General features: G+C 43.7%; 1 protein-coding gene across 2 annotated transcripts in view; it reads right to left on the bottom strand.

Moving 5' to 3' along the window:
- The window catches only part of NEK10 (NIMA related kinase 10), a gene marked incomplete at its 5' end in the record, with an annotated part of 174,384 nt that overhangs the window by 128,176 nt on the left and 28,182 nt on the right, over positions 1-18,026 (bottom strand). For both annotated transcript variants that reach the window (XM_080925891.1, XM_080925892.1), the window contains 10 exons: positions 2,449-2,551; positions 2,670-2,791; positions 4,652-4,697; positions 6,706-6,843; positions 7,328-7,456; positions 7,541-7,643; positions 8,786-8,850; positions 10,328-10,405; positions 14,851-14,912; positions 16,303-16,442. In XM_080925891.1, coding sequence (XP_080782017.1) covers positions 2,449-2,551; positions 2,670-2,791; positions 4,652-4,697; positions 6,706-6,843; positions 7,328-7,456; positions 7,541-7,643; positions 8,786-8,850; positions 10,328-10,405; positions 14,851-14,912; positions 16,303-16,442 — 986 coding nt within the window. The remainder of the gene's footprint in view (positions 1-2,448; positions 2,552-2,669; positions 2,792-4,651; positions 4,698-6,705; positions 6,844-7,327; positions 7,457-7,540; positions 7,644-8,785; positions 8,851-10,327; positions 10,406-14,850; positions 14,913-16,302; positions 16,443-18,026) is intronic.

The following is an 18,026-nucleotide window of genomic DNA, read 5'->3' as shown; positions in this document are numbered from 1 at the left end:
CCCCTCCTCTCTCTCCTCTCCTCTCCCCTCCCCTCTCCTCTCCTCTCCTCTCTTCTTTCTTTCTCTTTCTCTTCCCACATGGCCCCAGCCAGCCTTTTCCCCTCTTCCTCTCTCCTCTCTCTTTCTGTCCTTCTCATCCTTGCTCTCCTCTCTCCATCTACCCCTTTTCCAGATCTCCTCCTATTCCCAAATAAACTGCCCTTTATACTAAGCCTGTCCTAGGACCAATTCCTTGATGGGGAGGCACCTTGGCATGGACCCACTGAGTCACATCATCACACCTCTGTTTTATAAGACACAACACTGCTGAGATATTATGTCCTGAGATAAAGCACAAGTTGGATGTCGGCAAATAGGTGTCTCAACTATCCACTGGGAGGTGGTGGCAGTCAGGAAAAATGTTAACATCACACCTTTATTTTTATTTTTTAATTACTTTTTTACTTTTTGAGATTTATAATTACATCATTTTTCCTTCCCTCCTCCTTCCTAAATATACCTCCTTCTTGTTCTTTTTCAAATTCATGACCTTTTTTTATTAAGTGTTGTCACATACATGTATGAATGTACAAACATATATATATATATATATATATATATATATATATATATATATACACACACGCATGCATGCACCTGCATGAGCGCACACATACACACACCTTACATAAATACAACCTACTCAGTCTAGATAATATTACTTATATTTTCTAATATTACAGAAAACCACAATAATCAAAATGCCAAATTGTGAAGCCCAGTCCCAATTGTAGAAATGGGGAAGAAATAAATATTCATAAAAGCCAGAAAGTTGGAAACTTTGTATAAGACTGTGCTCGATAAGAATGTCAGAACTTGTGCTCATAAAGCCAAAACGGTTGAAGACAACAGTAGTAGACACTGGGAAGCAAACCAGGAAGTGTCCAGGAGCCCTCACCCCACACAGAGGACTATTGGCACCTATGGAATTCTCAGAGAGGGAGAAACAGTCTCCCCAGGGAAGAGCAAGCAATGGGTTATCCAGTACCAAGTAGCCAGGTTTTGTTTTGTTTTGTTTTTTTGTTTTTTAATGCATCCCTTTATCATCCATTATTGCTGTAGAACTTGCTGGGTTCCACACATCTTTAAACAGGAATTCATAGATAAGCCTACATCTAGCAGTGTATTCTCAAACATTCTTTCACTGTAGGGATCTCAGAATCAACCTTTGTAGGAACTACAAGTCTACATGAAGAGGGCTTCCCCTTGTAGCTTGTGAACCATAAATATCTCAAACAAGAGGGAAAAGGCTCACGGGAAAAATAGACATCATTCTGAACTAAAAATTGGTTCATGATGAGTTAGAAAAAATATAGGGGTAAAAATAAACCTCCTGATTTATGGGGGAAACTTTTTTTTTACTTTTTGTTATTATTATTATTATTATTTACTTATTTGTTTATTTTTTGGAGAAGAATCTACTTAGGCCTGGCTGGCCTCAGATTCACAGAAATCCACCTGCCTCTGCCTCTGCCTCTTTCTCTCCTTTTCTCCATGCCTCCCTGCCCCTCTGCCTCCCACCCCTCTGCCTCCCACCCCTCTGCCTCCCACCTCTCTGCCTCCCACCCCTCCATTCCCCTTCTGCCTCTGTCTCCCTGGTGCTGAAATTAAAGGTGTATGTCACCTTGTCTTAATCAATGAATTTTAATATACTGTCATCTGCCTTTCTGCTAGAGATTAAAACACCAAACAGTTATGTCAAAGGGTACAAGTTGGTCTATCTGTAAAGCCTTGTGAGACTGACACCTTTAAGACAAACTGTGAAAAATGGTCCAAAGCAATGTGCTCAACATGTTAATCATCAAAGCTTCTGTTTATGATGTAGAAAGAAAAACTCAGAAAGCATTAACTGAGGAGCTTAATTAAACACAGAAGCATCCTAAGAGTACTGTATTAGCACGTATGAGCAAAACACTCATTTAGAACAGTATTGCCGTTATCAAATAGTGTGTGAATACTATTCTCTCAGATGTGGAAAGTAATTAAAATTTAACAAAATAATTTTATTGTTCTGTTTTGTTGTTATCGATTTATTTGTTTTTATTTGGTTTTACTTTTTTGGATATAGAGTGTCATGTGGTTTGGAAGAGCATCAAACTTACTATGTGGCTGAAATTGCCCTTGGTCTCCAGACCCATCTGCCTCCACCTTCCAAGGCTGTATTGGATGTGTGCATGCAATACCCAGCTCAGAAGTTAAGGAAATATAAAAGCTCGTTCTCTCAGACACACAGGCCACATTACACTTGCCCAAACGTATCATGTGGCCAGTGCTTACTCCAATGGACAACTCAAAGAGAACATTTCCATGCCAAACGTTCTACTGACATGTACTGCCACTGCGAAATACGGTTCATTTCTGGACTAATCAGAAATCTTCAGTTAAAAAGTTGAAGACTTTTATACTTACTAACTGTCACTTTGTCCTTATCTCCCAACATAATGTTGTTTGGCGTGAGATCTCTGTGAACAATCCTCTTCTCCTTGTGTAGGTACCGAAGCGCTAAGCACAGCTTGAAACAAGAATGGAAGCAAAGTTGATTCCTGCTGTCTACATAACCCACAGCGCATCTCTGAGGCACCTCAGAACTTCACTGTGTCACAAAAACTTCAATGCAGGGTGTAGTGTACCTGAATAAATATTTTCCACAGTCGTTCTTCACTGAAATGATGCTGCTTTTCCTTCAAAGAACTAAAGTGCTCTCCAAGTGGGGCCCCTTCAATCAGCTCCATAACGATATACAACCTGTCATCTATGCGAAAGCACAAAGGGGTCACAGAAATGTAAAGTCAGTGTACAGCCCTGGCAAAGTTTCAAGAAATAGAACCCAAAGAGTTTGTGGAGCACAAAACTGAAACTTGGTGGCAGGATCCACCTGCTGGCAGAGGGCAGAGCCACACTTGGGGCAGCCACAGCCTAGCAGCAACTTCCTCTGGCAAGCGTAATCATTTTCTGCTTACATCATAGAATGCCTGACAGGTGCCAAGACAAGCCAACTGTCCCAAGTCACAAGGCCTCCCTCCTAATACAGCAGATCAAATAGGACATTCAGAAAACCACATTATAAACTGCTTTTTGGACAGTGACATAGATTATGTCATGGACACTTGCAATAGCACCGACTAAAGCGCCCACCCATGACGGAAACTACTGGTCCCTCTTGAGCAGAGAGACCTGGACTCTGATTTTACGTTATGGTTTACAAATGTTTGGCACTAGTTGGGTTTCCTTGTCGCTGTTTTGTTCTCTGAATACCCTACTCTGAATACACACCGTCTGCACTATGCTTGGTTAAAGCCTTATTTTCGTCTCACATTATTGTCTTTGTTGTAACTTATAACCTGATAAATATTTTACACATTTTAAGTTTCCTCCAATTCATTTTGGAAGCTGTCGGGTTCATTCAGTGTTTCGTATTTCCCTCTTCAGTATAAGAAACGAAATCTGATGGCTTTAATGACAGAAAACCATCCTGATATTAAGAACTAGCGGTTGAGGAGGAAACAGTCCATCTAAATCATGTGAAGAAGGGAAATGGGCAAAACCATAACAAATGGTCCAGCAGACGGAAAAGTTTTGCTTAGTTTTGAGACAGGGTCTCTCTATGCAGCCATACCTGTCACTACGGAACTCACTGCGTAGATAAGGCTGTCCTTGAACGAATAGAGGCTGCCTCTGCCCCTGGAGCTCTGGGATTAAAGGCATGCACCATAATGCTTGGCTCAGAAAAGGTTTCTTAATATTAGCCCTGGTAAAGTGGCACCCAGTGAGCCCTGACAATTAATTATATGTCACTGTTAATCTTCCCTCATACAGAAGTACTTCAGGGTTCCTACCCCCACCCACCTCTCTCTTCCTTACTTTTTTCCTTCCTCCCTTTGTCCCTTCCTTTGTTTGTTTTCTGAGACAGGGTTTCTCTTTCTGTTTAGCCCTGGCTATCCTGGAACTCGAATTGTAGAATAGACTTACCTAGAATTTAGAGATCGGACTGCCTCTGCCTCTCCAGTGCCGGGCTTAAAGGACTGTGCCACCATGCCCGGCTGATACTTCAGGCTTTGTGTTACAGGGCCTTAAGTTCAATACGTATTTCACTGTAAACAAGCAACTAAGTTTAACTTTGAAAGTTTTCACTGTGTTCTTCCCACAGGAGGAAATGAACCAGCCGGCCTGCAGGCTCAGACAAGTCTCTGTCGCCACCTGGTGGCAACTACTGATATTTGTGAGAAAAAAAATCTGTAAGGCAGAGTCCAATCCATTTTATTAGGAGTGGAAAATGCCACTAGATGCAAGACAAGCTGCTGTGAGCTTTCAAAGAAAAGAAAACACCATGTTTTAGTTCCTTTTTTCCTGATCCTACCCGGTTCTCTTTTTTTGTACAACAGTTTAATTATTTTGGTTTATTCACACTGTGCCTTTATATATTAGGGATCAAATATTTTAACTATTTTCAGATCATCACATAAACATTCATTTTACTGCCTAAGAAAGCAATGCTTATTAATAATAAAAATTTTTAAAATAGCTGAATGGGTTTATTTTCTGATGGCATAATGTAAATGTGTATAAGTACCAAGCATATGTTTCCTCCCTCACTAGAAAGCTTCATACTTACTTTCCAAAAATGTTTTATAATAACGTACAATGTTGGGATGATAAAGCTGTAAGAAAACAAATAGCAAACATCAGAATTTTCAGAACACAAGCTTTTCCCATGACTACTTAGATTTTGTATACTAGTTACGTCTAATACTGTCTACTGTCTTTTAAGGATTTGAATGACTTTTTTTAAGTGTATTGCTTTTAAGTTAATTAAAAAGACAGTGTCCTCCATGCCTTTGTGAATATGGCTAGAAGGTGCTGCCTTTCCTAAAGTGAAGTGGAGAATTTTAGAACCAAGCAGTTCCTTAACAATTTCCTTATTGCCCTAATGTCGGGCTTCAGCTACACAGGGAGGGAAAAACAGTTTTTAAAAAATGATATAAATGTCTCCAATTACTTATTTATAATGTGGTTTCTGGGTCAGAGAAATCGCCATGCCTGTGAATGGTTTGTGCCCCTATGTGTCCCTATGAGCAGGGTGCACCTAGCTGCTACTCACAAACCCCAGCAGGCTCATGGTCAGCAGCAGAGTAGCCAGGGTGTGGCTTCGCAGGCAGATGGAACATCTGTCAGCCACCCCTACAGGAGTGGGTCTGTCCCTCTGCTCTTACTGGGACTGTAAAAGAAGCCCTCAACCCTGGGTGTGTCCTTTCTGTTGCTCCCCCACCTGGGATGGAAAGGTGTCACCGGGAGAAGCCTGAGGCAGGGAGTCAGAGCCTCTGTATGTCACCTCTTCACAAACAGGGTCTCCCATTCCAGCCCCATTCCCATGGCTTCATTGTCCCATGATGTTCTTCTTTTTGGCTCAGGTGGCTCCCACAGGAGGGAGCAAATTATAGTCTTCAGTGACCTCAAAGTCTAAGCTGAGGCATCTTCATTGGCCTCCTCTGGATCCTTTTTCTTAGGAAACACAATTAGCACCCAAATCAACTAGCAAGTCACCGCAACTTTAAGCCATATAGAACCAGGCTAGCAAACAGAACCATATTCTGGTTCCAGCTCACAAGCAAGGGTACATCCAGCTTTGAGACCTGATCAAGCAGCAAATGGACTCAGTTCAAAGTCACGTTCTAAACTTGTGCTGTCTATCAGTCAGGATGGCTTCTTATGATCTAATCCATTAAGGTTGTATACAGTGCCATCCGTGATGATCTAACCCATTAAGGTTGTATACAGTGCCATCCTTGATGACCTTTCTTGTAACTTAGTGATGTCAAACTGTATGTCCCGGGGAATGAAGACCATGTTTGTGCTGTTCTTTATGCTCCAGCCTAGACACCAAGCACACGTGTCTGCAGAAGGCCGTGAGCTGGCAGCTTCCTAGGACTTACAACCAGAAATGCACAAATAAGGAACGCTGGAAAAGGAACCGGCATGTTCTTGGATCACAGAAAGAATTCCCAATTCTCTTCTGTGTTGCTTTCGCCCTCAAATAATCCGTCATGGTAACAGCTAACTGTTATATATTATATATATTATAACAGCATTATATCACACCAGCATATACTGCTTGTGTGAACAAAAATAGCCCAGAGGATAGTGGGGCACACCTTAATCCCAGCACATAGAACAGGAAGCCAGAAGGAGGGGAGTTCAAGGTCACTCTGCTGCAGAGCAGGCTTGAGACCAGCCTAGACTACACAAGCCTGGTCTAAAAAGAAAAGAGAAACAGAACCCACATTTTAGATTTTATAAGCCAGACTTGAAAGGTGTCAGCAGGTTGGCTTTACCTGACTGAAGTTGGACGGTGATCTTTTTCAAATTCCCAGCACTGAAGTAAGGCTGTCCCTCTCCTGTTCCTGTGCAGTGCCTTGGTAGTTAAGCATACATGGTGTGTTGTGGCTTGGAAGCTCAACTGTTTTGCATCCAAGGCCCTGCTATAAACTCTTAAAAGAGTTTCCATGACTCAATAACAAGCTTTAGGAAAAACAGTGGTAAAAATATCACTGCACCAATGTCCAGTATTTCACACCGAACTGGCTTATAAACAGCACGTACAAGAACAGCAGAGCTCAACTCCAATGACATGTATGTCAGAGACATCTCAGAAATAAGACCGATATTTACCTGCTCCTTAATTATTGTTAATTCAGAAACAATGTTCTTCACGCTGCTGTCTCGGTCTTTCTTATCCTTTCCAAATGCTGGGTTATGCAAATTGACCTCCTTCATTGCTAAAAGGTTTTGACCACTACGCTTTCTAACCTACAACAAGGAAAACAATTAATTAAATGCTCTGAGAATTGGTGGTTAGACAAAGACAGATGAGCTATAACAAAATTACATAGTTAACCAAGTAGGACATTCTCGGTGCATTTACACTAAGCTGAGCAAGCTCAAATTTGTTATCTTCTGGTCTGGTCCCCTCTGTAGGACTCGGGAGGCTTCTCCTGTGCGGGGGTAGGAACACTGGCCTAAGTTTATAAACCTATGGGACAAGCTATTGTGATTAATTTCCTGTGATAGAGGAAAGACTCCCCATCTCAGTCACTGACCAGGTACTAGAGCTGAAAGCCAAGGCAAAAGCCACATAATGACCACCCAGTGTTGGACACTACCAGCCACCCTCATCTCTATCGGTTTCCTCACTACTTTTCAATGACAAGGACTCCAATTAAAATGAGTGTGGCCGTCTGGAATGTGACTTAAAGTCTGCTTTGAAGCATGAGAACTATTTCCCAGGGCTCACCTTATAAACACAGCCGAAAGCTCCACTTCCAAGGTGGTCCAACACAGCATAGTCACCTATGTACTTCAGGGGCGCTTTCTTCTGATTGATGCTTTCAATATTCTCAGCAATTTGCCTCAGCTCATCTTCCTAACCAAGTCATAAAAGGGAAATTGGTTGCTGTTATCCTGACCCCAGAGGAGCCTGCCCAAATATTTAAAACTCAAAACTTACCAATAGTAAATTCAACTGTGATACCAAGTCCTCATAAGCACCAATATCGCGAACATAATGTCCTATGTCAATGAAGGTCTCAAACAGGTCGGTGGGGAAAAGTCTACAGGGAAACACACACACACTTACAGTGGAGCTGGGAAACCGTGAGCCAACCCTTCCCTTCTGTATGCAGCTGGCTCACCAACTGACCCTACCAACAAACCCAACTTCATTATGTCTCCACAGAGGAAGAAGTAATATGCTCTGGCATATCATGAAATCTGCACTGCAGCTGTACTTCCTGCAGAGTCAGCAATGTCCCAAAGATCCACTGAACAGCACTGTGCTGGTTACCTGCACTGCACACCACACTTAGAACTTGGGAGGGGTGGACCTCACATTGTTTCTATGGCAATAAAAGACAATATAACTGAAACAGATTATACCAAGGCCTCGTTTGTAGTCTATTTGTGGCTCACAAACAATCAGCATTTTAAAGGAGGATGTTTGTTGAGCTTTTAGTACGTATTAAGCATTTACATCAAGTCATTTGTTACAGTTCCAAACTTAGCTCCAGGATGTAAACATCCTTTTTAATTTTTAAATGGTTTATGAAAATAAAATACTGGTAACAGAAAAACTGGAGAGAAGCATTCATTTGCAAAATTTTGGCTTCAGTGGCCTCTTTAAAATGTTTGAATTCATTAAGATGAATTGCTTTGGGCCATAAAACAAAGATTTATAATTTCCTTTTTCCTTAAATTCAAATATCATAGAAAAATAAAACAATAATATAATATATACCTTCTCAAGAAAGGATTTGTTTTAACATCTTCTCTTACCAATAAAATCTGATGAAGTTGTGAACCTAGATTTTGTTCAAATGGTGTGCATGGCCGTGATTCGTAATCAATGTGTCTGCTTCCTAAGGCCTGCATTTCCACCAGACTTAGAACTCGCCTCTAGCCCAGCCCTGCCTCCCAGTCTATCACAGGCACCTAAACAAATTCTTGGTTGGTAAGTGGATATGATCAGACTAACTTCTGAATAGTTTTTTTTAAGGTATGTATCTTGATTCTATATATTCAAGATGTTAATATCTTTACTTAAAACCAGAGCCTAAGCAGTTAATGGCCTGTGACGTGGCCATGGTGACTGAGGGGTCTGGAGATGCATGGCTTGCATGGAGCCACTCTCTTCCCATGGCCCCTGTGGAAGCAGGCTGGCCTAAAGGGAGCTTCAGCTTAACCGTCTGCCACGTACCTCTTAAAGAGTGGCCTGTTCCTTTCCATACTGAAGAGAAACCTCAGGGTTCTGAAAGCATAACACTTGGAAAGAAAGGAGAACATAACTGTTAAAGAGGCAACAGAGACATTTTCAGTCCACCCGGAAGTAAACATTACAACAGCTTCTCTGTGAGATGCTGACCTCTGCTGCAGACCAGCCTCCAGCTGCCACCAACCCGGCCATCCCTCTCCTGCCTACAGGATCCATAATGCAACCCTGTGTCGTGCTGGAGACGTGGCCCTGCTTCTCACGAGCTGCTGAGCCCTTTCTAAAGAGTACAAAATGAGCTCAGTGATAAGAAATAACCTACTTCTACCAGGGAAACCAACCACCAAAGACTCAAGACTCGCTCTTTGCTGGATGCTATGAACACCTCTCTGTTCACACAGCTTCTGTTAGTGACGCCTAGAAACAGCGGCATATAAACAGTCTCAGGCATGCTGAGTGCTGCCATTCTCCCTCTGTGATTTAATGAGAATGATGAACTGCAGCTCCAGGAAAGGGAATTCTGTCATCATGTCACCTGGATCACAGCTCCTAGTGCTTCCTAACAACTGTTAGGAAGTTAATAACTCTCAGAAAAGTACCAAAGGTGCCTACTGTGCGCCTTTGACACTGTCCAAGACACACGCCCAAGCTGCTTAGCATGCTACCTGTGCCCAAACATTCTCTAAATTGCCCATCTCTACCCTGCTAATATCACTCCTGTGGCCGTCTCTGCTGCCCAGAGGCTCTGCACTGCCCTTTAAACCCCTCCTCATCCAGCAGAGTTCATTGCCTGGGCTTTCCTTTTCAAAGGCGAAGTGTTGGTGACTACGGTTCAGGATTAAAGTTGACACCATCTTCCCATTGTTGTTATATTCTATAATGCATAAAGGAAATGTTTCTTGAAAGTACAATCAGCTGATGATCAAAGAAGCACTGAATAAGCTACTTCAGTTTCTCTCTCTCTCTCTCTCTCTCTCTCTCTCTCTCTCTCTCTCTCTCTCTCTGTGTGTGTGTGTGTGTGTGTGTGTGTGTGTTTCTCTCTGTGTCTTTCTGTCTCTGTCTCTGCCTCTTTCTATCTCTATCTCTCTCTGTGTCTGCCTCTCTTTTTCTCCCTGTCTCTCTCTGTCTCTTTCTCTGTCTCTGTCTCTCTCTATGTCTGACTTTGACTCTCTGTCTCTGTCTGTCTCTGTCTCTCTATTTGTCTGTCTATTTGATAGATCAATGGATAGATAGATAGATAGATAGATAGATAGATAGATAGATAGACAGACAGACAGACAGACAGACAGACAGACAGACAGACAGATAGATAGATAGATAGATAGATAGATAGATAGATAAATGTCTATCTCTGGGTCCTTAGTGCTCTCTGTAGTCACTAGTTTTCACAGACTCCGTCCCCAAGCACAGCCCTTACCATCGGCATAGGGCCCACTGCTAACCTAAACAATACCCAGAGTACACACCATTTTATCACAGGCTCCCCTTATCTCAGCAGACTGCGATAAAGTCAACAGACAAGCTTATTACCTGTAGTAGATTAGTTTTCGCTGCATTCGGTTGCTTATTTGGTAAAATTAATTTTGCTATTGTATATACACCATTTTCCTGGAAAAAATAAAGAGGTCAAGTATCAGTGCCCATCAGCAATAGAGGCAAGCAATTCAGAAGTAGTAAAGTGACCTCACAGTAGTAGAAACAAAGAGGAAAAACAGTTCTTAAAAACACCAATGCAATAGTTTTAAGTGCCAAAGACTGCAGAATTACATAATAATGTTATATGACAATCTATATAAATTTCAAGTTATTTAAATGCTATAAAAACAAAGTATGGAGAATATGAACACACAAAGCAATTCTAACATGTTTCTATTAAACTAAGTGCTGAAGTGACTGCAGTCAGTGATGAGCTTGCCACATAAGCATGAGGACCTGAGTTCAGTCCCCAGAGCTGCTGTTAAAAAACAGGGATCAGCTGGGTAAGGTGACTCGCTTGTAGTCCCAGTACTGAAGTGTCAGAGGCAGGAGGCTCTCTGTGTATCACCCAGTCTACCTGAGTCAGCAAGCCCTGTGCCAAGGAAACACCGTGTCTCGGAAACAAGGTTGGGTGATGGGAAGACAGCACATAATTCAGAGCACATACTGTTGCTGCAGAGAACCAGAGTTTGGTTCCTAATACCCAATTTGGTAACTCACAGCCTCCTATAACTCCAACTCTAGAAATGCAGCGCCCCCTTCTGAATCTGCAGACACCGGTACTATCTTGTGCACAAACCCACAGGCAAACTCATGCATCATTTGCTTTATCTTTAATTTTTAAAAGTAGAAATCTACCTCTCATGGACCAAATAAGACTCCATCCAGATAAGTACATCTGCCTAAAGCTCACCACCTATTCTAAAGGGTGGGATTCCTCCAGATTTCAAATGTACGTCTAAAAAAAATTTTCCATGACAATAGCTTCTGCCACATGGGTCACTTAGACACAGTTTCACTTTTCCTGATACCAGATCATGACTAAAACTCCCACACAAACACCAGCAGATTAATAGATTTTACCACTCCAGTTGGCAAGGAGAACCAGACAAGGACTGGACAGCGTTAGAACTAACAGGGTTAGTTCTCTGTAGCCAAAGTCCAAAATAAGACACTGACCACTAGGAAGACTCCTTTGGGAATGCTCCTCAATCTCCTCCCCACCCCCACCTCAGGGCTCTTGCAGCCGGTTTTCTCACAGAAGTCCAGGCCTGGCAGGGGCATTCCCTGTTAGGTCCGGGACTTGATGCAGCCACCAGGAGTCCGAGTGATGACTCAGACCTCTGGGCTTAGGGAGACTTTTCTCTTGCTATTGAGTTTATTCCCTGGGACACCAGTTCAAAATAACTCAATACCCCCACCTTCATTGGACAATTCAATGTCTCAGAACACACTCCGAGATTCCCCACTGGGATATCATCTAAAAAATTTTAAATCTCTAAAACTATACATACTGCCAGTGGTCTGGCAAATGGATAGAGGTTCTCCACCCTGACTCCTCCTATCTCATCATTTGACTACTTGCTCCAAACCCCACAGATAGCAGTCTTTCCAAATAGGGTCAGAAAACTGCTCCATGGCTAGACATGTTATAATCTCTTTGCTTGTTTTCTCTTTGACCAGACAAATATGGGGACTGCCCATATTGGTCTTGTCAGATACATATGCTGAGATCATGGATCACTATCCAGAAACATCAAATCCTTGGCAGCTATGGTCCCTCAGAATTGATGTGAGCTGGACATCCTGACAGCTAAAAAAGTTCCTGTTACAGCATTACCAGCCGTTGTCCATAGAGGAGACTGATGCAAACATTTACCAAGTAGACCCTGATGGCAAAAGCCAGCTACACCCCAAAATTAACAACGCCCCAAGACAGCAGGAAGTAGCCTAAGAGAATCTGCGCCCTTATTCCCCCTTTCACCATCAACTTCCCCTTCCCCTTTTTTTATGATAAAAAGGGGGAGGGATGGTAGCATTAGTTATGATTCTGCAAATTTTTTTCTTCCAAACGTACTTAGTCTCTACCCATAATGTATACATATGTGTGTTCCAGCATCTTGTCAAGTCCAGGTGCTCATTGCATCTAGAACAGCTCCAGAGAAGCAACCTACAGATGCTTCAGCCTTCTCTGTCAGACACAGACACTTCTGTTGGACCTGTTTCTTCTGACCTATCCTCAGATGGTTCCACAGATCCTGGACAACAAGGCAACAGCCAACTCTAAGACTAGACAAACATCCCCACTCCCACTTTTCTATATGCTCTAGAAATGTCACTCCATGGCAAGCATGAAGCAGTCAGAGATCAAAACAACCCTGTTCCTGTTTCACCATTACCTCTAATTTCTCTTTCTTAATTAAACCAAAAATGGGGAAATGTTGGGATTCTGTGAACCTCGCCCCTCAGTTACCTGGCAAAAATCAGGTATGCTCCACCCTAGTTACCTGGCACTATAAAAGGTGTTGCTTGCCCCCTCCTCTCTCTTTTGTTCTCTCTCTTATTCTCTTACTCTCATCCCTTTGTCCATCCTCTCCCCATTCCCTTCCCTGTTCACTCTCCACATGTGGCCGGCCTCTCCTTCTTTCTCTCTCCTTCTCTCTCTCTCTCTCTCTCTCTCTCTCTCTCTCTCTCTCTCTCTCTCTCTCTCTCTCCTCTCTCTCTCTCTCTCTCTCTCTCTCTCTCTCTCTCTCTCTCTCTCTCTCCCTCTCTCCCTCTGTCTCTCTCCTCTCTCTCTCCTCCTTTCTCTCTCTCCCTGTCTCTCTCCTCTCTCTCCCTCTCTCTCTCTGTCTCTCTCCTCTCTTTCTCCTCCTGCCTCTCTCTCTGTCTCTGTCCTCTCTCTCCCTCTCCCTCTCTCTCTCTCTCCTCTCTCTCTCTCTCCTCCTCCCTCTCTCTCTCTGTCTCTCTCCTCTCTTTCCTCCTCCTCTCTCTCTGTCTCCTTCTCTCTCTCTCCTTCTCTCTCTCCTCTCTCACTCTCTATCTCTTCTTTCTCTTTTCTCTCTCTCTTTTTCTCTCTCTCTCTCTCCTCTCTCTCTCTGCCTCTAGTACCCTTATAACTCCCCTCCATGACCTGAATAAACTCTATTCTGTACTATACTGTCATGTGCTGGTCCCTCAGGGGGAAGGGATTCCCAACATGGATCCCCCAGAGGCAAACCCCTTCCCCCCAGGCCTTGCCACACCTCCATAGGCCATATCCTCCTCCCACTCTCTTCATCTTTTTCTTAAAAGGACATCATCTTTTCTTTTCTATATACACATCAGTTATCTCCTGATGAACACTACCTCTGGCCTCCTCACAGATATCTATGCACACCCGCACACATGATCAAGCAGACACATAAAAACGCAGGCATATTATACATTGCAAAATAGCAATTTCAAACTGTAAAGCAGAGTTTCTCCCTTTCTGCTTTTAATAATTAGAGGATACCCAAAGCTTGACTGTTGTAAAATAGGCCTTTTTAAGAAAAGGAAAAAAGACATGGACAAACTTTCTAAAGAAATCAAGTTAACTGCAGAAATGGCACAGTTTTGTACTTACTCCAACATACATATGGAGGAGAATTAAACAGAAACCTGTTTCAGCCTTCTGCCAGCTATCAATGTATGTTTGTGGGGACATTGTCTTCGCACTGAATCTAACCTTCATAGCTGCAGCTATGCTGTAGATCATTTTATAATTCTGTTTTATTCATAAGTAAATTCATGAGAGGTGGGGCCATCTTCAGGGGTAGTGAGCTGGCCAGCCATGACAACAGCATCTGTGATCAACCTCGCTGAGCTTCACACCAGCCATGCTGCCTGCGGATTCCCCTCCCCTCCTGCCGTGTATTCTGAAGACAAAGTTGCCGGTATCTGTCTTTTCCTCTGTAAAACTCATCAAGAGGGCACTACCCCAACAAGAACTCAAATGAAAAGGACAGCAACTGAGGCAGAGAGGAGATACCGGTCTCAGCCAGTTTCAAGCAGTCTTTCTAAGTTATGTTTGGCTTCAGCTACCAAGTTGACACAGCCCTCAGATAACCGCCTAGCTAATGACTGTATGTGGCACACGGTCTTGATTGTTAATTGATTTAGGAGGGTTCATAGTGTGAGCAGTGCCACCCCAGACAGGTAGTTCTGTGTTGTCTAAGGACGCAGGCTGAGAACACACCCGAGGGAGCAAACCAGTAAGCAGCGCTCTTCCATGACCTCTGCTTCCGTTCTTCCTCCAGGTTTTCTGCCTTGAGTTCCTGCCCTGATTTCCCTCAGTGATGGACTGTTACCTGAAGCGTATGTCAAATAGACCCTTCCCTGCCTGAAGCTGCTAGTAGTCAGTATTTCATCATAACAGGAAAGCAAACTAGAGCATGGTTCAACCCAGTTAACTGAGGAAGGACAAAAGTATAAAATGAAATCCTACAAGCTAAATGAGAAGAAATACTAAAATATTTTTTAACCTGCGTGATGGATCCTCAGACCAATATTCTGGAATACAAACTACAACCCAAGAGGGAGGATCATGATGTTCTTACCTGAACCACTTGGTGGGCATTGGTATCGTTGAGGGCCAGCTCCGTGAGGGCAGCACAGCAGGCTGGGAGGGAAGCAACCAAATCTGTCATTGTCCCCAGAACCCAGCGTGTGCCCAGCACTCATCAGGAATACTCTACACTGGCAGGTAAATGAATGACTGCTTTCAATGCAGTCCCCAAATCCTGGTGATCAGATTGTGTTTCAGAGAGACTGCCACTCATGGGGGCAGGAGTCCTGAGCAGTGTCCTTCCTGCTCCCTAGCTGCCTCTCCTGGTATAGTACACTGAGACACAATTCCTCCTTCTGAGCCCTTCCAGCTGCTCTCCTGGTATAGTACACTGAGACACAACTCCTCCTTCTGAGCCCTTCCACGGCTTTGCTAAACTGAACTCTTCCAATCATCACCAGGTAATTCCCAGAACACCCTTCTGGCTGCAATATCTGACTTACCATCAATGTTTCATATGAGCAAAGCTGAAGCCTAGGGTCTTGAGGAACACAGCTAAAGACACATGGCCTAGATAGAGGAAATACTCAGATGCCACTAATTGCTTATCCATCTTACTTATATGTGAAACGGGTGATACCAAGCAAACCCATGTGATATATACAGCTCCAGAAGACTATCTAGAAGGCCCCTAGGTACCCCATTGAGCAGAATGCACAGGGAATTCCAGCCTCCAAGTCTCTTGTCTAGGCGCTGGTTCTCACTATAATCACACCGTGGTCACCACCAGTTGCACCACTCTGAGAACACCCAGAGGACCAGGGGCTCTGAAGGCAGCTAACATGGACTCTGGGAGACCTTTAAACAGGTAACCCAGCACAAGACTGTGGAGACCCAAATGTCAAGGAGAAGAAAGATCTTAGCTCTCTGCCCTCACATCTCTGAGGAAAGTTCTTCACTCTTCAGTAGGAAACGCCTGTGAACAACTATAGTTAGTTTTGTGCCATTGCCCTCTGCCAGGCCTGCTCCATGTCTCGGAGCCTCTGCTCCTTCCCAGACTGACCAGAAGCACACACACTGCATGGCTGCCCTACTAAGCCCGGAGGTCAGGCACCCTGACAGGTGCTTTCCAGAGGAAACGCTACCAGGAACAGGCTTATTCCGCTTGCCTTTCATTTCTCTTGAAAAGGCCAAGCATTTGTCAGCTCTCTCTTCCATTGCCCTTTGCAAGGTGGGACATTTGCATTAAATGGATACTCTAAGATCAGGGAAACTGCATGGCTCTGGCCCATGCCAAGCTGTGCGCTTAAACCCAGCTGGAGAAGGGATCCCACCTTTGTATAATTAGCCTTCCAGCTCAACACCTGTACAGAAGGCTCTGGCATTCATGTGCTTTTACCATTACACACTGGGAATCCTGCAAGTTGTGTGCACACCATACCACTATACTAAAGTTATGACAACGCAATGAAGAATGCAGCCGTAAGTAACTTAAGGCAGATACCTGCTTGGAGAGAGACAGTATTTTCCTGGATTTCCCCAGGGCTTAACTCTTCCGACAAATGGAGCTGCTGGATGCGTCCTGCAGCATTTGCACTGGACAGGCTTCCGAGGGAGGAACGGTCAGAAACAAAATTTCTGTCTCTGTAAAAGGAAAACTACTGTTCAAGCCGTTTATTCCTTTTTCTTCTGTGCCTCAAATGCGAAGAAAATGTCCTAACAAACTCGTCTTTTGTATAACAAACAAGTAAATAGAAACCTTTGCCTCCTCTGGGTCATGAGGTTTTCTATAGTCTTAATTGCTTCACCTGCAGACTCAGTTAAAACCAAGTTCGTGTACAGTGTGAGACGCAAGGCCCTGCCCAACCTTCTTTATCCTCGGGGCTGAACTCTTGAGGGCCCTGCAGTCTGTGTGGGTGGATCTCAGGCAGGACACCTCTGGGTTCCTTTACTTATTTGTTTGTTTGTCATATTCACATCCCTATGCTGGCCTCCCTCCTTCTTTTCCTCCCAGCCCCATCCTTTCAAATCCCTCAGTGAAAAACAACTCTGTTGAGTCTTCACACTGTGTTGGCTTTTTAACCCCCCCCCCCACACACACACACTGACCACAGTAGCCTCCATGAACACAGCTTGAAGCCCTGCCTTCCCCTGCCCCTGGCCCCATCAGCCATTTCTGTCTGTTCTCCTCTTTTCTCTTTGTTCTAGCTGGAAGTACATTTTTAAGGTTGCCCTCTTTTTGGCTACTCCAGGCCTGGTCTGGTCTTCTAGTCTGCAGGACCGTGGTCATTGCCCAGCCTTCATTTTCCACCTTGTCTGTGTGACTTCCTCCCTCCCACAGCTCACTTACTCATCTCCAACCACAGCTCACAAATCTGTGCTCTGCTATGCATCTGGCGTGTCCTGGGGCATAGTTTCCCACCACAGACTCTCCATCTCTTCTGTGTTTTGCTCCCTTTGGTTTATGTGGTTACTTTACTTATTTATTTCTCATGACATCAGCTGTTTCAGTCTGTGCATTCTCACACATAACACAAACAGCATCTCCATGCTATCTGGGTCATTCTGTTCTTTCTGTCATGAGCTGGAGCGGGGAACAGTTCCTTTGATGGTCTTATCTGGGGACATAATTATCTTGGAGCTCTCTGTGGAGATCACTGTGCCTGATCAGGAATGTGCCTGCCATTGGAGGCTGCCTGCAGGTGTATCAGCCTAACTGGGCCTCTGGAAAACTGCCCTGCAATAGCAGCTTATAAACACTACAGTCACCAGCCACCAAGCTGCTCCTCCTCTAGCACCTACCCTAGGTGGCCAGCAGCAGCCAGCAGGTGGTCAGCAGGGAATAAGTCCTTCCAGATTCCCAGACATATTAAATATCCAATAGGAGTTGACATATATCACCTTCCCAGGGAAAAGTCTTCCAACACCATACCATGGATGGTGTTGGAAACTGAGTCTTTAGACATGAAGAACTCCTACCTTTCAATGATATAAAACCTATGGCTTGAGAAAATGAAGGGAAATTGCCTTGTATTAGAATTAAGTCTAAATAATACTTAATGAGCATAGAATCCCAGGCATCATTAAGAATATAGCAACTATTCAAGAATAACTCCATCCATCATCTTCATTCTACAAGCACACACCACAACATTTACAGCTAATCTGACGAAGGAAATAAATAGCCTACTATGTCATGGGGCTGGCGAAATATCCATAATCTATCCT

This window comes from Micromys minutus, assembly GCF_963924665.1.
Source record: "Micromys minutus genome assembly, chromosome: 12".
Taxonomy (NCBI): Eukaryota; Metazoa; Chordata; class Mammalia; order Rodentia; family Muridae; genus Micromys; species Micromys minutus.
Note: the sequence above shows the minus strand (reverse complement) of the source record. Positions and strands in the feature narration are given on the sequence as shown.